This window comes from Rattus rattus, chromosome 12 (genome assembly GCF_011064425.1).
Source record: "Rattus rattus isolate New Zealand chromosome 12, Rrattus_CSIRO_v1, whole genome shotgun sequence".
Taxonomy (NCBI): domain Eukaryota; kingdom Metazoa; phylum Chordata; class Mammalia; order Rodentia; family Muridae; genus Rattus; species Rattus rattus.
The window spans coordinates 75,861,346-75,883,236 of NC_046165.1; the positions used below are offsets into that span (position 1 = coordinate 75,861,346).

The window sequence follows — 21,891 nt, forward strand, 5'->3', positions numbered from 1 at the left end:
ACAAAACAAAACAAACAAAAAAAGCCAAAAACAAAAAAACAAAAAAACAAACAAACAAAACAGAGATTGTGAATTTGAAAGAGAGCAAGGAGGGAGGAGGTATACGGGAAGGTTTTCAGAGAGGAGAGGGAAAGCAGAAATGAGGTTACTTGTGACCTCGGTGGTGGTGGTGGGGGACCCTAAAAAGAGAAAAAAATATTTTTAAAGGAGCACAAGTTTGCTTATCACCGGTTTACTTGCTCCACCCTGCCTGCCCCAGCAAGGTCACCTGTTAGCTCATCTTTCTCAGGGCAGCTAGACCACAGCATTTTTTTTTTTTTTTGCGAACACGCCCCCTTTTCCCGTGGAAAGTGAGGGGGAACGGGTGTCTCTATCTCGGAGGTTCTAGCTCCCCGGATTCTTATCTCTTTGCAGACTCTGTCCTTCCCTTCATAAACCGAGGGGGTCCAACCTGAAGCTTGTCTTGTGCAACTGCGGGGTTTAGGGGCCCTCCAGGAGGGCGGGGCGGAGGGGAGGGGCGAGCGCCTTGACGCAAGAGGCTCGGGCCAATGAGAACGCCTCGCGGTGCCGGCAGAGTCGCCCCGCCATAAAAAGAGAGGCGCGGCGGGGCTCCCCAGCTGGCGGCTGCCCTAGACTCCGAACCTCATTCGGTGCTGAACTCCTGTCCCGGTGACAGCCACAGGTCACGGCCGCCAGCTAAGCCGAGCCGCAGCGCTTGGTAGCACCTTAGGCTGTCTCGGGAGCAATCGCGCCGGGTCCATGGAGAAGCCGCGGGGTGTAAGGTGCACCAATGGGTTCCCCGAGCGGGAGCTGCCGCGGCCCGGGGCCAGCCGACCTGCCGAGAAGTCCCGGCCGCCCGAGGCCAAGGGCGCACAGCCAGCCGACGCCTGGAAGGCAGGGCGGCCCCGCAGCGAGGAGGATAACGAGCTGAACCTCCCCAACCTGGCGGCCGCTTACTCGTCCATCCTGCGCTCGCTGGGCGAGGACCCCCAGCGGCAGGGGCTGCTCAAGACGCCCTGGAGGGCGGCCACCGCCATGCAGTTCTTCACCAAGGGATACCAGGAGACCATCTCAGGTCGGTACGTGCGCCGGGGTGTGTGAGGCGCCGGAGGCTGGTTCAGGAAGCAGGGGCAGCTCCGGGAACTTTCCCGAGTTGCTTCACTTTTGGCGCACCGAGCTGAGCTGTCACGTCCCAGCCCCGTCTGTGGCCCCGGAGCCTCCACCTGGCCGAGGCGAGGGCCCCTTCCTGGGTCGTGTGGCTGGCACTCAGGGCTCTGGGGAGGGTGGCCCGCGAGTGCATAGCCAGGTGGGAAGGAATGTGGGACCCTCTCACCCCCGCGCCCAGGGTGCGATGAGGCACGTGCAGCACCCACCTTCCCCACGTAAGGATCCGGTGCACACTGGTTGAAGGGACGCGTCTGGAGATCCAGCGCTTTTTGGCTGAAGCCAGGTTTCCGTTACACCCAGTAAGCCTGGTAAAGTTAGGTACTTGTAATGGGGCGGAGGACTTCTTCGGAGAGTTGGAATTCCCATCCGATTAATTCAAGTTTAGGACTTGACCAAAATTTGACATAATTCTGGATTCAGATTTACACACAGTTTGAGGTGTGGACTTTCTTGAGCTAGAATTGCTTGTTCCCCCAAAAGAAATAAAGGGATCACCTGCTGCTACTCCGAGGGTCCCGGCTCTCTGGACCCGGGATTCCATGCTTGCGTGCCCCCTCCCCCCTCTAAAATCGGCAGTCCGAGCCTGCTGGCAGCAAGTCTTTCCCAGTCAGTGATGAGGAGTTGTGGGTACTGAGGCTGGGTGAAGAGGAAGTGGAAAATGACGAGGGCCTTGCTGCCTATTTAGTAAAGCAGTGTTGGCCTTTATTTTAAAAGGAGAAGCTTCTGGTTCCTTTGGCTGATTTCAGCGGCCTTATTTCCAGTTTAGGTTGGGGCATCTCTGTGACATGTTTCTTTGCCTCCACCACTACTCAAAAAAAAAAAACAAAAACAAAAAACAAAAACAAAACAAAACAAAACAAAAAAAAAAAAAACAAAAACAAAAACAAAACGGAAACAAAAGGTACTGTTTTTGAAAGGTGGTAATCCTGTCTGTTCTGTCATCTTCCTGAAGGCGTTGAGAGATTGAGAACCCGTCCTTGAAAGAACATTATTTCTGCCCAGCCTTCCCCCACCTCAAAGGAAGGGTGGGAGATCAGAGCCTGAGAAGGGCGGGGCCCCAAAGGAAACGAAACTACTTCCTAATAATTCGAGGAAGTGGACTCAGATCTAGTTCTGAGTCTGGGTTTCACTGTTTTACATAGATTTGATGGTGAAAGTTTGAACCTCAAAAGCAGAGTTTGAGAATGCAAAGAGGGGAGACCAATCACTGTGGTTTTTCTGAGAGTTCAGTGTCTGGGAGCGTTAGCGTGTTTGACCGTCCAGATGTAGCCAGGAGGAGCATCTTGACAGAGCCTTGTTCATTCTGTCTCTTGACACAAAAGGTGGCCCTCAATGGCATCCTTCGGCTGAGTCCCTCCCTCCTGAGGATCTCATTACTCCAAGGGAGAGGAGTTTCTAGCGTGTGATTTGAGAGCTGATAGCCATGGGCTTACTTCTCAGGAGCTGAGATTCAGCTAAAGAAGCCTAAGGGCTCCAAAGTATCCTCCATTCCAATTTATTCATAAAAGGTCCACTGACTGACCTAGAGACAAGATCTGACAGCTGAGAAGACAGGGCTAGTGAGAGGCATCCTAATGGCTATGGAATTTGCTTTTCCAGCGATAGCAATGTTCTGGGACTAGACAGGTGACAAGTTACACGGCATTGGGATTGCTACTGAAGTGCATGCTTTACAAATGGTTAAAAGGAAGAATCTTATAGATGCTCTACCACAACAAAAATCACTGCTTATTTGAACGTTTTTGGTCACCATCAATTGAATTTTTCAAACGTAGCATTGGCTGGCACGGATGCCAGGTAGGTAGGTAGACCAGATGACTCTAGAACTAGGAGATCTGCCTACCTCTGCCTCTGTCAGGCAGGGATTGAAGGTGTTAGCTACCATGCCCACCTCAATTGAATGGTCTGGGCTAACCCTGAACTTTGACATTAAGCATTATTCTTTTATCCTCACAATGAGGAAGCTGAGTGGGAGGTTATATACGGTGGGAACTAGGCAGTATGGCCACCGGTCAGTAGGTACTTCCTCATGTTGCAATACAGCTAGATGAATCAGTGTACTTTTCTAACAAGCATGTGGACAGAGAAAGGTGCGGACTGGCTACGGTCAACTTGTCACATGTAATAAAGTATAGTGAAGGTAAATGCTTAATTCAATTTTTACATAATGTGTAATTTTCTATTTCATAGGCATTGGTATTTTGCCTTTGTGTATGCCTACATGAGGGATTGGATCTCCTGGAATTGGAGTTGCAGTTGTGAGCTGCCATGTGGGTGCTGGGAATTGAACCTGGGTCCTCTGGACCTGGTGTTCTTAGCCACTGAGCCATCTCTCCGGCCCCAAATGTTTAGTTTTAAATGTTTTTTTTTAAAAGATTTATTTATTATATTTATTATATAGAAGTACACTGTAGCTGTCTTCAGACACCGGAAGAGGGCATCAGATCTCATTACAGATGGTTATAAGCCACCATGTGGTTGCTGGGATTTGAACTCAGGACCTCTGGAAGAGCAGTCAATGAATGCTCTTAACCACTGAGCCATCTCTCCAGCCCCCTTGAATGTTTTTATTCTTCAAGAATTCCATTCATACCCGAGTGGAGATAGCAGTGACACATATCTTTAATCCCATCAGAGGCTTGTGGATCTCTGAGTTCGAGGCCAGCCTGGTCTAGGGAGTGATTTCCAAGGACAGCCTGGGCTACACAGAGAAACCCTGTCTCAAAACAACAAAGAATGTCGTTCATGCGTACAATGTATTTAGATCAGATTCATCCCTCACCCCTTCTATCTACTCATATCCTTCTGCCCCCCACTCTCCCTTCCCTTCCTGCCCTTCCCTTTCCAACTTTCTGCCTTTTAAATGTTGTATTTATTTTTAAATAAATTTATATTTATAAATTTAAATCCATGAAACCTATGGCATCTATACTCATGGTTATGTGGCCATCCACAGGACTGTATTTGACCTGCTAGGAGTCACCCCCTTAAAGAAACTGACTGTTGCTCTTCAAGTGAGACAGAGCCTAGGGAGTAGGGCCTGTGACCCTCTCCACCCATCCATGCTGAGTTGACAAATAACCAAATTATTTTTTCCAAAAAAGATAATAACAATTTCCTAATTTCAAAAAAAATTTTTTTATTTAGCATGTATGAGTGTTTTGCCTTCCTGTGTGTATGCACATCGCATGTATACAGGGGCCCTCCAAGGCCAGAGGAATGTGTCCGATCCCTTGGAACCAGATCTTATATGTAAGAACTGAGGCAGCCCTTGAGAGTCTGATTTTTTTTTTTTTTTAGAGCTTATGGACAACCAGGGATCTAAATTGTTTGTATGCCTGGTGCTTTATTAATTCCTTGCTGACTTAGGGCACACATTATTTAATACTCTCTGTGTTTTCCCTTCTCTTGCAGCTTTTCTGTTCATTTCTTGCCCCTGGGAGTTTGTCATTTTCCCACCTCCCTCCCTGTCACACCTTTCTCCTTCCAGCACCTGCCTTTCCAGGGGAGTGACTCTGGTCATCTGTGACAGGGCTGCCTGCCTACCAGTCTCCCTCTGGTTGTCACTGCTGTATCTTGTGGGCTAGCAGCTCTCCTCGGCACGTATCCTAGGACTCTGGCATCTCTAACCCTGGGGTCTCCGAGGCACTCTAGGCCTTCACCTTCAGAGTTTCACACAGTGGCCTCATCTTCGCCTCCTTGCAGGGACAGCCCTGACATACACCTGGCCTCAGTGGCTTTCCTTAGTTGTGGAGGGGCGATTCCATAACTCCTGTCATTGACTCTAAAGCCAGAAACGTGGCTGAAGCTACCAAGCTCTGCTGCTTTCTCTATTGAATGGTTTCCTCTACTGTCTAAGTTCGGCTGTCCTGGAACCAGTTGTGTACACCAAGCTGACCTTGAACTCAAAGATCTGCATGCTCCTGTATTAAAGGTATTTATTACCATGCCTTGACCTAAGCTGTTCTTTAATTCCTTTTCACAAGATGGATGCTTAGCTGGGTAGGGTCTTTCTATGCTTCTAGTGTATATCGGCCCAGGATATAATTACCATCTCAGAACTACAGGGAGGAGCATAGTGTGGAGACTCTAGATTAGAGCAAGACCAAAACCAGTTGGACACACTCAAAACTACACCTCCATGGCTGATGTCAAAATGTCCTTTAGATCTCTAATTTCTCTCAGTTGTGTTGACTGCAGCACACTTCTTCCTCTTGGAAGTACGTGATCTGATTTTTTTTTTAAAAGGGGATTACAGTTACTAGATTTTATGAATCTCAGAAAAGACTTTGAACTTTGGACTTTTAAACACTGTTGAAACTGAGAACACGGGGACTTTTAAAGTTGGATTAAATACGTTTTGCATTATGATATGGCGACAAGCCTATGGGGGGGAGGGCAGGGAGTGGAATGTGCTGGTGGTTGGAATAGGTGTAGCCCTCCATAGACTTGTGTTTGAATGCTTGACCCATAGATATGGTGCTATTAAGAGGCATGGCCTTTGTTGGAGGAAGTGTGTCACCACGGGGCAGGCATCGAGGTCTCCTATGCTCAAGCTCTGCCCGGTGTGGTGCACAATCTCCTGCCTGCACATCCAGACGTAGAACTCTTGGCTCTTCCAGCATCACATCTTCCTGCATGATGCCATGCTTCCTGGAATGACAGTAGTACACTAAGCTGCCGAAACCGTAAGCCAGCCCCAGTGAAATGTTTTTCTTTATAAATAGGAGTTGTTGTGGTCATGGTGCCTTTTCACAGCCATAAAACCCTAAGACAGTTGAACTCTAAACAGTGACAGCTAAAGGGTGAAGGTAGATAAGAAATGATATTTAATAGGCAGTTGTGAGTGCCGGGGTCTGAACGTGGGTCCTCTAGAAGAATAGTACATGCTCTTGACCTCTTTCCAGTCTCAAAGTAGTTCATCCTATATCATGGATGGAAGGTAAATTCATGCCCTTGTTTTTAACATATATATTATAAGGCCTGTGGAGATGGTTCAGTTGATAATGTGCGTACTGAATAACTGAGTTTGATTCCTAGCACCCACATAAGAAAGCAAGTGAGGTGGCATACTTGTGTTATCTTAGCACCGAGGAGGTAGAGACAGGAACCCTGGGGCTTACTGGCTACCTAGACTAGCAAAACTGGCAAGCTCCAAGTTCATAGTGGAGAGACTGTCTTAAGAGACGAGAAACTGAGGGGAATACCTGACATCACACACATGCATGTGCACACACGCACACAGACACATAGACAGACGCACAGATGCACAGACACAAGACACACATATATGTCACATCAGATAGATATACACAATACATGATATGTACACACCCATACATAAATACATACAGATCATACATACACACACACACACAGAGACACACTATACACCACTGGTCACAGACACACACACACACACACACACACACAGATCACACACACACACACACACACACACACACACACACACACACACACACACACACACACACACACCCACACAACCACACACACACACACACACACACACACCCAGTTCATATAAGGACTGAAATGTCAATGAATAAACATGTGGCACACTTAAATCTTGACTCACTAATCATTTCTGTTAATTTCGTTAGTGGATTATTAAATATAGAGCTTGTTTGTTTCCAGGATGAGCTCTGTGAATGAAGAGGAAATCAGAAAGCTGTCACTACAGTAGTTTTGTAGATCAGAGCCATCAAGACTAGAGGAGAAAAGCCAGGAGTGGGGAGGTACAGGTACTGCATGGAACACTGGAATGACAAACACGCTTTTTCTGTTGTTGTGAAGAGGCAATTTATAGAGGACATTGAAGTGGTGGCTTTATAGTTTCAGAGGGTGAATCCATGACCATCACAGAAGTGAGTAGAGCAGCAGGCGGGCAGGCAGGCAGGCAGGGTACTAGAGGCAGAAGTTGAAAGCTTTAAATCTTATTCTCTGGTTGGAGTCAGAGAGAGGGGGAGGGGGCAGACAGACAGACACCCTGAGAAAGGGACTGGGTCTGACATGGCCTCTTAATCTCAAAGCCTTTGCCCAGTGTCATACCTTCTCCAACAAGGCCACGCCTCCTAATCCTTCCAAAAAGGTTCCAGTTCCAAGCAACTGGGGACCAAGCATTTAAACATGAGCCTATGCAGGGGTCGGGGGGAAGCATTCCCATTCAAACCACTACCACAGCGTCCATACTGATCCTAGTTTCTTAGGCTACCAAAGAAAACACAACAGCTGGGGATTATACAGTCTTGGGTGCCAGGTCTGAAAATGAACCAGCAAACCCTAGCTCCCTCGGAAACTACCGGAGTCCTTCCATGCCTCCTCCCAGTTTCCGGTTGTAGAACTCAGTCCATGTTCCTTGGTTTGAAGCCATCACTCGCTGCGGTCAGCATCCTAGCTTTTATCTCCTGGGGACACTGCTGAAGATACACGTGGTAGCGTGTCTCATCTGAATTTGTTGAGTTACACCTGCAGCATTGTGTCTAATAAAACCATATTCAGAGGCACAGATCTTCATTTGAGACAGGGTCTCTCTGTAGCCCTGGCTGGCCTGGAACTCACAGAGACTAGACCAGCCCCTGCCTCTTAAATGTTGAGATTAAGGGTTTGTACTACCCAGGCTTGGAGGCATTTGTTCCAGGTATTGTGCAGAGCACAATGGGTGAAGTTGGATATGGTTTTTGCCCTCCCAGGAGGGCCTTTAGAGAAAAGAGACATTAACCAGTCATGGGGAAGAGAAATGTGGCTATAGCCACACGGTGCAGAGAGCCGTTAGTAAGGGCACTTGATGTCTTTGCCCGCTGACTTTGAGGCTTCCCTGAGACCTTGACAGGTATCACTTTGCTTTATCTTCATGATATCCCTATAGGACATGTCATATTCCCATGTTGTAGACAAGGAAACTGAGGCGCAGGGAAGACTTGCTCCAGATGGTGGCTGACAAGCAACGTGGCTTCCAGTCGATGACAGTGTTGTACTAATTTACTTGGCTTTCTTCTTCTCTTTTGTTTTTTTTTTTCTGCTGTTTGCTTGGTCTGGCCCTGGAAACTCCTCCACATCCTGGCATCTCTCCAGGTTTGTATTTGCAGCATCCTTTGGCCATTTGAGTTTAGTGTTTCAGTAAGACTGCAGTACCAAAACTGACCAGGAGAGGGCCGACATCTAATTACTGGTTTTGGGATTAGGAATCCAGGTTCCATGGCTCCTCATTCCAAGTTATGTGAAGGGAGATGTTTCTGACAGCTGTAGATTCTCCCCGGGGTCTGTGGCAGTTACACTCAGGAACGACCTAGAGTGAGGTAGTTGGGATTATCTGAACTGCTGGTGATTTTGTTATACGTAATTAAGGCCAAGGATTTACTAGACTTTTGTTTTACAGTAGAACACTTTCAGAACAAAAGGTGACTGTGGGCAATCTGTTTGAATCCTTAGCCACTTGCCTGAGAGCTAACTGATGAGCTTGATGGATACTTGACTTTGTTTCAGGGCAGACCATTCAGTGCTCTGTCTCGTTAGGATCGTTTAAAAATTATCTTTTTATTTATTTTTATTTTTTTTTGTGTGTTTTGTGTGCTTATATGTCTCTTCTCCCCATCTCTCTGTCTCTCTGTCTCTGTCTCTGTCTCTCTCTCTGTGTATGTTGTTCATGGAGGCCAAAAGAGGGTGCTGGCCAAGGTGCTGGTGTTACAGTCGGTTGTGAGCCACCATGTGAGTGCTGAGAGCCAAACCCAGTCCTTTGGAAGTGCAGGCGGTGCTCTGCTGGGCCACCTCTCCAGCCCAGGATTACGGAATAGTTCTGGTGTGCACGAGGTTAAGCCGTGTCCCCATCATGCAGCCTCAGTGACTGTCAGTACAGTACATCTGTCCTGCTTTGCCCCTCCCTGCCTCACAACCTTTCTTCACTGAATCAGCTTACAGCGAGTCCCTGATGTGTTATTTCGTAGCTAAATGTTCTGCCGATCTCTAGAACATAAGGATTTGAAAGACAGTAGTGTGTGCTCAAGTGTGAAGTTGGTCATAGCCCCTTGTTATCCAGTCACTAGCAGGTGCTTGCAGCTACTGGTCTCTCACAGGCTTCTTTGTATTAACTGATCTCGATTTAAACAAGATTCTCACATTATACTAGGGAACTCTTCCTTAAGGCCATCTCAAAAAAATTTTCTTCAAACTGAATGTCCCTGGGGTTGGGGATTTGGCTCAGTGGTAGAGCGCTTGCCTAGCAACCGCAAGGCCCTGGGTTCGGTCCCCAGCTCCGAAAAAAAGAAAAAAAAAAAAACAACTGAATGTCCCTGCCTTCTACTTCCTGTGTATCTCTCTCTCCACCTGCCTGACTCCATCTCTATGGTTTTTCTTTTCTTTCCTTTAAAAAAAAAAGATATTTATTTATTTCATGTATATGAGTACACTGTAGCTGTCTTCAGACACACCAGAAGAGGGCATCAGATCCCATTACAGATGGTTGTGAGCCACCATGTGGTTGCTGGGAATTAAACTCAGGACCTCCTGGAAGAGCAGTCAGTGCTCTTAACCGTGGAGCCATCTTCTAGGTCACTCACGTTGACTTTTTAGACTCTGGCCGAAGAAACGGCCCATTAGTCGTGCAGAATCTTCCACAGTCCTGCCTTTGTTTATTTTATTCCCAAGAGTTAGTCTATTGTAAGCCTCTCATTTCTCGTATTGCACTTATGATCAGAGTGAGAGGCTAACTCGTCTTTCAAAATAAAAACGTTTAAGTGTAGGCAAGACGGCATAGAAGGAGGCATGTGACTCTGGGGAAGCTAAGTGTCTTTCTTTTCCGGAATTAAGCTCAGTCAACCTTAAGTGTCTCAGCCAGTCTTGCCAATTACAGAGTTTCCAGCCAGCCTGTCACCTGCTGATTTAGGATCTGTTGGTGACTGCCTAGATCTGGTATTTACTAGAACTGATGAGCTAATGATCTTTGTTCCTTTTATTTTAAATGTATTTAGTTGGAATTCTAAGTGGGACTCTTGTGACTCTTTAAAAGGGGGCCCTATATATAACTCTGGCAAGAAAATGAAGCTTTAAAGATTTGTTTATTTATTATATACAAGTACGCTGTAGCTGTCTTCAGACACACCAGAAGAGGGCATCAGATCCTATTACAGATGGTTGTGAGCCACCATGTGGTTGCTGGGATTTGAACTCAGAACCTCTGGAAGAGCAGTCAGTGCTCTTAACCATTGAGCCATCTCTCCAGCCTGAAGCTTTTAAACATAAAAAAAAGCTGTGATTTTAAATGTATTTAACTCTATAATAGTAAACTACTTAACCATGCTTAATCTAGAAACTATAAAATATGACTAACATAGTAATTATTTTTCATATGTTGAGTACACTCACAAATGGAGTCAAGTGATCATCTGGGGATGACATCACCACTCATCCCGGGCAGTGGGCTGATGATAATGTAAGACGAGATGCTGGGAAGTGTTGGGAGAAACGTGAGCTGCACAACTGGAAAAGCCACACAACTGGAAATTGCCAAAGCCTCTGTAGAAAAGGCTCCTAGTAAAGGAAATCCAAAGGCCTAGGCAAACAGGAAACAGGATTGACCCCCGCTCTCCAGGAGAGAAACACACAAGTCCTACGTATAGATACATTGTTCTTTGTTGGATTGACAAACATACAGAAATTTGATACTATTTGATACTATAATATTGAAACTAGAAGAGGAAAAGCATGATGTATGTATTCAAGGTTAGGTACTGTGGGGAAATGGCTTAAATATCCATTGTCTTACAGTTGAGTGAGGGATGCGTGTGGGGATGGAAATGATTAGCAGCTCTCCACAGTTGTCCATTGAGCAATGCTAGACCTGAGGCAGTGTCTCTCCCTGAACTTGCAGCTCACTGATTGGCTAGATGGCTAGCAAGTCCCTGGAAATCCTCCTGCCTCTGCCTTTCTGTTGTAGAAAATATTAAATTTCAATCCAGAGTGTCTACCACCTTTGATCATTCATTTCTCAGATAAATGACACACATGGCCTTTATATTTCTTTCTTTTTTTTTTTTTTTCTTTCAGAGCTGGGGACCGAACCCAGGGCCTTGGGCTTGCTAGGCAAGCGCTCTACCACTGAGCTAAATCCCCAACCCGGCCTTTATATTTCTGTTTTTGTTTTTGTTTTTTTTGTTGGAGCTGGGGACTGAACCCAGGGCCTTGTGCTTGCTAGGCAAGCGCTCTACCACTGAGCTAAATCCCCAACCCGGCCTTTATATTTCTAATAAGCCCTTATTAGCACAAATGCTGGACAGATATCTACCCTCTATGCTATTAAAATCCATTTCCTCCTGATAACCCCGAGTAAGTACTTACATAGTTTCATGGCCAGCCCTCATGTCCATGCTTTCATGACTCCTAACTCATGGTGTCTTTTTCCTTTCTCCCCCTTCTCTCTCCCCTCGTGGTCTCCTACCCCAACCCTGGGAACACCATACCCTGCCTTCCTCCATTCTGCACAGGTATAGGCTATAGGAATCTTTATTTAATAGTTAGAAATAACTTGGAGGCAAGGTCACATAGTGTCACTTGTGTCTATGTGTGGACTCTTCTTGTCTTTGGGGCAACCAGGCCTTGGGGCCTCACCTAGCATTACAATATGTAGCGACAGACAGGCCAACCCCCCATCCCTCAACACCATCCCAGTGCTGAGGTGATGGCTACCATGCACAGGGTTTTATGTTGGTTCTGAGGGATCCGAACTCAGGTCCTGATGCTCACACAGCCAGCACTTTACCGACTAAGCTCCCTCTCCACCCCAAGTATTTTCTTTAAAATGTATTTGTGCATATTTTCAAGGTAGGAAATGATTAGAGCGGACTACTGTCAGGGCATATTCTAAAAATAACCTTGATTTTATAAATGTTGCTAAGCTACCTGATTCTGATAGCCCCCCCCCCCCAATATCCTAAGCAACCCATACATAAGTGAATTAACACAGTTTAACTTTATGGGTCAACCATACTTTAATAATATTTTTAACTTTTTAAGCCCATGCTTGGATTTTCAAATAAATTAAAATTACTCTGACAGCCACTGTGCGTAGCATTGGCTCAGAAAGAGCTCCAGGCTCACCTCCCTATTCAGTGGATGTGGAAAATGGCAAGAGTATGAACTATGCCCAGCCCTGTGATCAACCCTGCCAGCCAGCTTCTCCTGAAGTCGCTCTATGGCAGCTAGCCTGCAGATGCTGACCGCTGCTCCACACAGCCCTACCAGGGTTGTTCAACCAAGCCCACTCAGGGCTCAGCTCGTCCATCCCAGCCCAGTTGCCTGTGGCCCTCCACTTAGCACCGTGCATCCAGTCTTGCAGCAGCAGCTGCTACGGCTGTTCACACCGCTTCCCTGCAAACATATGCTGGAGAAATCCTCGGTCCACCGCAGTGTCTTAAAGCACAGTTACCATGCAACAGCCAAGACCCTTGGCCGGCTTCCATGTTGGCATCTGTGCCCCATCGAGAGCCAAAGCAAAAGTGGGGTGAACAGTTGTTTCTCTAATTAAAGCCACACAGCCAGGTCCTGCTGGTAAGGTCACTGGTGTGTTGTTGGGGGTTGGTGACTCAGAACCACTTCATATGCTCCAGTCAGCCTCGAGTCTCTCCTGTCTGATTGATAGGCATTCTGCAAGCCTTCCAAGCTGAAGATGTCCAGGAAGGAAGCAGTTAGCAGTGCCAAGGTGCTCAGCTGTTCATGTTGATCAGGGACCATGGATGGAAATGCATACTTCACCAAACAAAAATAGCTAAACGCCAAAATGTACTATTAGGAAATTTTGTAAAGTATAAAAAAAAAAAAAAACAAAAAAACAAAAAGGGAAAGAAGCTTTTGACTCTTAACATCCAAGTAAATCCCAGGTCTGGCAAACACTGCCTGTCCTAGATTGCTTGACTTAAAAACAATAACCCCCCCCCAAAAAAAAGTAATAAATATAAGAAGAACTCAAATATTTTATCTATATACTCTTGGGGAAAAAAGCATTCTCAGCAAAATACAAAAAATTTAAAGCATTTATTTATTCAGTTAATTTTTTACTATAGAATAACTCAGTATGATCTCCCCTCCCTTTTCCCCTCCCTTCCTCCCTCCCTCTCTTTCTTTCTTTCTTTCTTTCTCTTTCTTTCTTTCTTTCTTTCTTTCTTTCTTTCTTTCTTTCTTTCTTTCTTTTTTCTTCTTTTCTTCCTTCCTTTCTTTCTTTTTTTCTTCCTGAGAAAAAGTTTCACAATGTAGACCAGGCTAGCCTAAAACCCATTGAGACTGGTGGACCTTCCTGCTCTAGTGGACTGTTGCTGATACAGTCCAAGAGGGCAGTGGGAGTAGAGATTTAGAATGGGGTGGGGTTCGGAAGCCCTGTGAATACATACAGGGAATAAACCACACTGAACCTATAGTCAGGCAGATCAACTTTATGTAGGGTGAGTGAGCTTATAAAGTTTTAGGGGTCTGAGGGTAGAAACATCTAGGATGGGCAAAAGTCATTGGCTGGGGGCTTAGGGATCTGGTATGTCTCATCAGCATGGAGAACCTTTTCAGGGGTCTCAGGTGCTGGCTGAACAGGTTTTGTCAGGAGAAGGTAAATTGGTCCTATAAACTGAAGTAACACGACATCCCTCAGAGATGTATATAGGGGCTTAGAATTCCCCAGACGCAAGGTCAGAGAAGGAGATGGGAGTCTCCCATATTGCATGGAGCACAGAAGCTATCCAGTCATGGTGGACTTCAATGTTAATTAACAAAGTTTTCCCACAGAGACCTACCTGCCTCTGCTTCCCCAGTGTCAGGACTAAAGGCGTGTGCCACCACCACGTAGTTCTGTTTCAAGTAACAGTTTTGATAATGAGTAAGGAAGTGTAATTTGGATTATAAAATTCTTACTTTCATAAAAATTCCTCAAAATCATAGGTGCTTGAGGCTGGGACAGTTTCTCCAAGCGTCCTTGATGAACTCGGGAAGATGGTAAAATATGAGGGGAGCAGAGGTGGGTAATGGTAGGAGACTGGGGGCTGCCTAGACTCAGGCACTGGATACCGGGGGGCCAGGCAGGGCTAAGTGCAACAGGCCAGGCAGGCAGCCTAGAAGGGGCTTTGACAACTCAGTTCTAGGTTTCGAACCATACGACTTTCAAAATAGTAGCATTGAGGTTTCATTTAATACCTAACTAGCTGTTGTGAGGGGACAGTCCAGTGTGAGAAACACACACCGACCAGGCTCATTCAAACCCAAGACTAACAGACCCGCAGTTCCGTTGGCTGTGTAAGCAGTCTTTATGGAGAGACTGGATTCACCACCGCAAACGTGCCCTGGGATTAGAGAGACAGACGCGTGTGTGGTTCTGTCCCAAGACTTCAGCATCGCTTGCATATATTGCAGTGACCCCATAAGACTGTAATGGAGTGAAAAAACCCCTGTCGATCAGGACAACCCACGACTGCTGTGTGTCAGGCTGCGACGCTGCCAGTAGGCTAGAGTAGGTAAGCCTTAAACAGTAAATAGACTATATGTATAAAAATGTAACATTAACATCGAGTGATGTGCAAGCGTACAGTAAGTTGTGTAAGCGTGTTCCATGGCAGAGTAACACACTGTTCAATGATTCGCTTCGCTTCGCGGAGTTCTATCATAGCCAGGCATGATACCCAGTATTCGGGGAAGTGAGGCCTGGGCTATGTGAGACTCTATTTCAAAAAACCAAAAGCATATTCTCATCATTAAGTAGTGTAGATTTGACTTTTGAACACAGGAAGGTAAGCGCTTACACACGACCCTGTTCCTCAGTTAGCTCTATGCTTACTGACATGTCTATGAAGTTGTCCTTATTTTATTTTATCTTATTTTAATACTCCCTCACCTGACTGGATTCTTAAATATATTCCCCACTTCACGGTGAGAGAACCGTGGAATTGGCTTAAGAATGTAAGACCTTTGGGGGCTTTGAGTCACCATGTTAAAAGTCCAACAACCTTGAGGCTTTTGCTCTGTGGGGATGTCTTGAGCTCGTGAAGCACTGCTCGCTGGTGTGTGAGAGTAAAAGCCCTAGATGGAGAAGAGATGAGGCCAGACGTCTGCTCTGGGCCCTGTCTCATTGCTGGCCCATAAGATAGATCTATGGTCCCAATAAACTGTGCTTTAGAACACTCACTTCCCCTTATGCAGCGGGGCAATCTTAGATGAGGGTAAGTAGACTTGTTTTGTTCAGAGTAAAGGGAGAGCCTTGAAACTGTTTTAGGCTCTAGATTTAAACTTGTGAATTACCAGCGGACAGAAGGCTGGCACTTGGAGTGTGCCTGCATTTTATGGTTCTTTTTTTTTTTTTTTTTTTTTTTTTCGGAGCTGGGGACCGAACCCAGGGCCTTGCGCTTCCTAGGCAAGCGCTCTACCGCTGAGCTAAATCCCCAACCCGTGCCTGCATTTTATGAAGGAGGAGAGGGAGCTGGGGGTGGTGGTGGGGACCCAGGATGTTTGTTAGTGGACAGTGTGAGAGAACTCCCAAGCTGAATTCTGGAGTCTTGTGTTTAACTTTGTCTTGGTGCATGGTGTGACAAGGGTACTATGTAAATGCCAAGGCCCGGATGGAGCATTCCTTCTCGTAGCCTGTAACCCCAAGCTTTGAGTCTGAGTAACCATGATGCCAGGGGACCCAATGACGTAGTGCTGTGGGCCTTCCGAGCTTCTCTGATGCTAGTGACACAATTTTTTTTTTCTCAAATGGGATGGACTTATCCTTTTGGTTTTTCAAAACAGGGTTTCTCTGTGTGGTTCTGGCTGTCCTGGAACTCACTCTTTTAGACCAGGCTGGCCTTGAACTCACAAAGATTCATGTGAGTGAATTAATAATCCCCAACTGCTGGGATTAAAGGTGTGCACCACCACCATCTGTCGATAAACAACGCCTTTAGGTGATTTAATTCTGGGCAAGAGCAGAGTCCCCATGCCTAGGGTTCTATTGCCCCCGCCTGCCTGGGCTCTGTTCTTCCCCTTATCTTTCTCTCCAGACAGGATGTAGACCCTGCTATATCTTTCCTGTCCTTCGATGATTGCTCATTCAAGGCTCCAAAGCCATCTTTTATCAAGTTTGAACGCTGGAAGATAAGTCAAGTCTTGCACCCTGGCCTTGAATGCCATTCCCGTGCCCAAAATTAATGGTAAAGACAAGATAGAAATTTCTTGTGTCCTTCCCTTTTGCCCCTCTCCCTGGCAAAACAGGTCTGCTTGTCCTAAATGTGCACACACATAACATGGAGGAGGTGTGAAGGTTCCGGGTGGCAACAGCGGTGCTCCCCTAAGAGTATGGTAGTGTCTAGGAGCTTTTCAGAAATGAGATTCGCAAGCCCACCCGGACCTACAGAGACTGTGGATGGGATCCAGCACTTTGTGTTTTAACACAGCCACTGGGAGAGTCTGGTATCCTTGCTGCAGAAGGTGCTTAGAGAGCATCACATGTGCGCCTCGCTGTATTTTCGGGAGGGGTCCTAGCGGGCCATCGGCTTGAGGGATGGCTGCTCAGCCACGTGACTTCATCTGTCAACGCTGACAAGGGCCGTGGTGGTGTGGACAGACCTCAACTTCAGGAGGCTGTTCTGGTTTCCTTTGTGGTGGTGACTAACAGAGAACGCTCTGAGTCCCGTTTCCAGGGTTACCTTCTTGCTGCTGATAGCAGGCAGGAAATTAAAACAATCTGTGATAAAGCTTTGTTATTAACCACAGATGGCAGTTCCCAGATACCGGGAGCAAACCGTAAGTCAATATAGCTGGGGAACTTCTTTATTGAAGAAAAATGACTTGGTGAGGTCACATGTGACATGGGGGACAGTGGCGTCAGTTCTACACAAAGCATTGCCTCCAGAGGATGGCTAGGCTTTTTGGTTTGACTTTGAGCATGTGTTTATGCTCAACTCAACGGTCAAAACTACGGGGCGTGGCTGGGGAGACGACTCAGTGGTCGAGAGAGCGTTTGCTGCTCTTCCAGAGGACTCAAGTTCAGTTCCAAGCACTTCTGACTCCAGGGGAGTCAGTGTCCTGTGGACTCCACAGGAATCTGCATTCACACATGCACATGCCCCATCCCCATATACATAATTAAAGAAAAAAATCTTTAAATATGACATTGTATTTTAAAAACGGTTCATTTCCAGCTGTTTCCCTTTTTTTTTTCTTACTCGTAATCCTTTTATAAGTAATTGTTTTATTAGGCTTGTGATTTAGCCTGCTGTCATTTCTTTTGGGGGATAAATGTGTATGCTACACGTGAGGCTACATAGTATATAGTGAAAAGGAAAAGGAAAATAGTTAAATTTATTAAGGCATGGCTAACATCTTCATCTACAATGACAGTGTGAGTTGGGACAGACATGCACCCCCCCCCCAGTCAGCTACAAGGTGATGATAGGGCCACCCCCAGATTTTCTCCCTGTCAATTTGCAATTTTTTCCACTTCTGTCCTCCCAACCCGTGAGCCACCTATACCCCATCCCCCAACTATACTTTAGCCTTGACTAGAGTTTCACACCTAGAGTTTCACACCTAGGGCAGTAGTGTGTCAATTGGCTGTCTCTTCAAATTACACAAAACTGAGCTGAGGAGACTGTCATGGCCGGGAGATTCGGCCTCCTCAGACACCACTGCATATGTGATCTGTCACTGGCTGAGCGCTGCTGTTCATACAGGAGGAGCCTTTCATGTTTGTGTGACTACGCCATGCAGAGACCTTCCATACCACTGTGTGTCCACAGCTCACTGTTTTTCACTGAGTTATATATACTCCATCGTTTATACACTGCAGTCATTGCATAGCATCCCTTTTTTTAATTTTCAAAGCAATTTTAGACTTATGACAATTACAAAGATGATACTGAGGGTTTTCATAGACCATTTAACCAGCTTCTAGCCTCCCAGGCCCACGGTACAGTTACTAACACTTAAGTCAATATTGGCATAATGATGTTAACCAACATGTTTTATTCAAATTCCGATTTTAGTTTTAATTACACTTAGCTATCATATTTCACTAATCTCCTCCACACTGACAATTTTACAGCGTTTACATGTTTTTTATGACCTTAATGAATTTTTAAAAGATTACCCATGGAGCCATGCCTGATGGTACTTTTTTTTTTTTTGGTTCTTTTTTTTCCGGAGCTGGGGACCGAACCCAGGGCCTTGCGCTTCCTAGGCAAGCGCTGTACCACTGAGCTAAATCCCCAACCCCGGTACTTTTTTTTTAAAAAAAATTTATTTATGATATATAAGTACACTGTAGCTGTCTTCAGACACACCAGAAGAGGGCATCAGACCTCATCATAGATGGTTGTGAGCCACCATGTGGTTGCTGGGAATTGAACTCAGGTCCTCTGGAAGAGCAGTCAGTGCTCTTAACCGCTGAGCCATCTCTCCAGCGCCTGATAGTATATATACTCTTATCCCAGCTACTTGGAAAGCAGAGCTGAGAGATCAGTTCAAGTCAAGCCTAGATAGCTTAGAGAGGCCTTATCTACTGAAAACTCTACTAAAGTGACTTACAGTGTAGCCTATTTATTCCTCACCTTTTCTGATGATTAGACCACAGTTACAAACTATGGGTAATACCACAGAGGTGGTGTCCAATGTCATTTTGTCCTAGAAGTGGCTGAGTCACCCCTGATCCACCAATTTTCTCTACTGTAGAGGTGCCTTTTCCCCACCGTGTGCCTTGCCTAAGGTCCAACAACTAGCTGGTTCCTGCTTGGCCTCGAGGCCGACTTCTGACATGTGCTGTGTAGTTGTGAGAAGTTCGAAGATTTCCTTTGCCAGAGTCTGACATCCCTTTCTCTCTTTAGTTCATTTAGAAACGTTGGTTTGTTTTTACTCAGTCATATTTCTCCTATGACCAAAGATTTCAGATGATACTGAATGAACTCTTGGAGAAATTTAGGGTATTCTGGGAACACCAAGGAGCTATATTTAAACTGCTTTTAGAAATACAACCAAAGGTTAGGGCAGAGTATTCTGCATAGGCAGCTGCCAGAGAAGGGGTATTTACTTAGAGAATGACAGAGCTCGCCCCTGCTCCCTTCATATCCCTATTGGTCTGTGTGTTTAAACCTTGCACACGTCCATCCTTGCTGGCCACACTAGTGACTCCCCTACCAGTCAGTCCAAGTGACCTGATGCAAACAGAGGCTTATGTGTGACTCAGTACCTGAGCCCCTGAAGGTCAGGCAGTGGGGGTGGGTGTTTGTACATCTCTGTGACTCATAGCCTGTCTTACAAGGGGAAAATTGCTGTGGGCAGCTGCAAAGCCAAGATCATTCCCCTCACTTGTCTTATTATACAGTGGGTTGGATGTTCCCCAGATTAGCCGCCTCTGGGTCATCTGGTCTACCAAGCCATAAGATGAGGGTTTCCTTGTGCATGTGTTCGTTTTATAAAAGCAAGAAAACATCCTCTCGTGACAATGACATGTGACACTTACATACAATTTTAGAGCACCTACCAGTTTGTCAACACCATGACTGTATCAACAGTGATGGCTGTGGCTTATATATCCCTTTCATCTTCCTGCAGCCAGGGCAGGATGCTTTTGCTGTCACAGAAGGTTAAGCGAGCTCAGTGCTCCCCTTGGGCACCCTCTGGTTAACCTTTCCCTTTGCAGATGAGGAAGGGGCCGTTACTAAGTGCAGCCTTTTAACATAAGGCATCTTGTCTGAACTGTCTTTTGTCTGCCTGGCCATATGTCTGAGGATCACAGCTTATGTGACTGCTACCTCGTAGAGAGGCATAGGCGTGCAGAATATAGGAATTATTTCTTTTTGAAGGCTGGCATTTCCCCTGGTAATTTTCCCCCTGGTAAACGTAATGATGGGAAGAGCAACCCCCATTTCTGCCTCCGTACACGGCTGCTCACTTTGTCATGTCCTCCCCCCACCCCTTCCAGCTCACGATGCAAATGCATTCGGAATTCTGCATTTCTCTTGAAACATTGTCCTGGGGATGTCTTATCGATTGAGGAAAAGACAAAGCTTTTATTTTCTTAATGTTTTTAGTAAGGGTATAAAAATCCTTACTGTCCTTTTGTATTTAACCAGTTTTGTATTTCCCTGGCTCCAGATGTCCTGAACGATGCTATATTTGATGAGGACCATGACGAGATGGTGATTGTGAAGGACATTGACATGTTTTCCATGTGTGAACATCACCTTGTTCCATTTGTGGGAAGGGTAAGCTTCTCCTTGTTAAGAAAGTATAATGAAATTCTTAAATTCGGATAATTGCATTTCAAACTCTCGACTGATTCTTAATTTTCTCAGTATTTACAGTCTACATAGGTCATTTTTGACTCTTCAGTTTTGGCTAACCTAATAATTGGAAATTTAAGCTGGGCAGTAGCAGCACATGCCTGGAATCCTAGGAGGCCAAGGCAGGTGGATCTCTAAGTTCAAGGCCAGCTTGGCCTTCAGAGAGAGTTGAGAGGTCCAGGATAACCAGTGCTACAAAGAGAAGGTAAAAAGAAGGTGGTGGCATATGCCTATATAACATTAGCAATTATGAGGTGGAGGCAGGAGGATGGAGAGTTTGGGGCCAGCCTACACACATAGGCTTTGTCTTTAAAACAGACAACCCCCTAAGATGGCCCATACAGACCTTTCATCTTTAGCACTCTGTTTGTAGCTTGGGGTAATGAGGTTAAACCTGCATCCTTTAAGGGTGAGTCCTGCTGCTCTGAAAGGCTTTGGCCTGTATTTTGAATGAACCGTTTACTCCAAGATGCACGGACACAGAACATGACATCGTGACCTGCAGGGATGAATGCAGAGTTTCTGGAGCCAGAGGTTATGGGATTAGTGGGTTTAATTGGATTCCATCCCTTTTTATATTAGGGAAAGAGAATCAAATCCAAGCTAGATAAATCATTAATGCATTAAATGTCATCAAATGCACCTTTGAGGACATGAATGTTTACAATAGAGATGTCCTGTTATGCCTACCCTCATAATAGTTTAATTCTATTTTGACTCTCTTATTAGTTTTCCAACAGGAAACTTGTGGGGAATAATATGAATATTTAATGTTTGCTTTGCTTTTTGTTAAAATATTTTATTTATTTTCTTATGGTTGTAAACCATGGAAATGGCACACAGTATGGCCTGAGACGGGCAGGGTGACACACTTTTAACTTTTAACCGCAGGGGCAGGGGCAGGGGCAGGGGCAGGGGCAGGGGCAGGGGCAGGGGGCAGGGGGCAGGGGCAGGGGCAGGGGCAGGGGCAGGGGCAGGGGCAGGGGCAGGGGCAGGGGCAGGGGCAGGGGCAGGGGCAGGGATCCACCTGGCTTATATATAAAGTTCCAGGCCAGCCAAGGTTCTTATAAAGAGAAACTGTCTTGAAAAGCCAACCAATCAAAACAAAACAAAAACAACAACAAAAACCCCAACCAACCAACAAACAATGCTATCCCCCAAAGACAATATGGCCACCAACTGTCTCTTGGCGTACATATGCACCCTTTTTTGTTGGATGTGTCTAGGAGTGGGGTTACAGGATCATAGATATACCATATTCATTTCTGAATGACCTTTGGCTCTGCAAACGTACATGCAGGGGTTATTAATACTGTATTTCCAATAGCACTTGGTACTTCCCTCTTTAGTATTTAGTGCTGTCTACCCATCCAGTATCTATCTAATCTCTGCATAATTAAAAACAATTAATTGATTCTTT

General features: G+C 45.8%; 1 protein-coding gene across 1 annotated transcript in view; it reads left to right on the plus strand.

Moving 5' to 3' along the window:
- The first annotated feature begins 607 nt into the window (after positions 1 to 607).
- Gch1 (GTP cyclohydrolase 1) overlaps positions 608 to 21,891 on the plus strand; it is a 35,170-nt gene continuing 13,886 nt past the window's right edge. The window contains exons 1-2 of the mRNA XM_032918040.1: positions 608 to 1,075; positions 20,284 to 20,393. Coding sequence (XP_032773931.1) covers positions 760 to 1,075; positions 20,284 to 20,393 — 426 coding nt within the window. The 5' untranslated portion in view covers positions 608 to 759. The remainder of the gene's footprint in view (positions 1,076 to 20,283; positions 20,394 to 21,891) is intronic.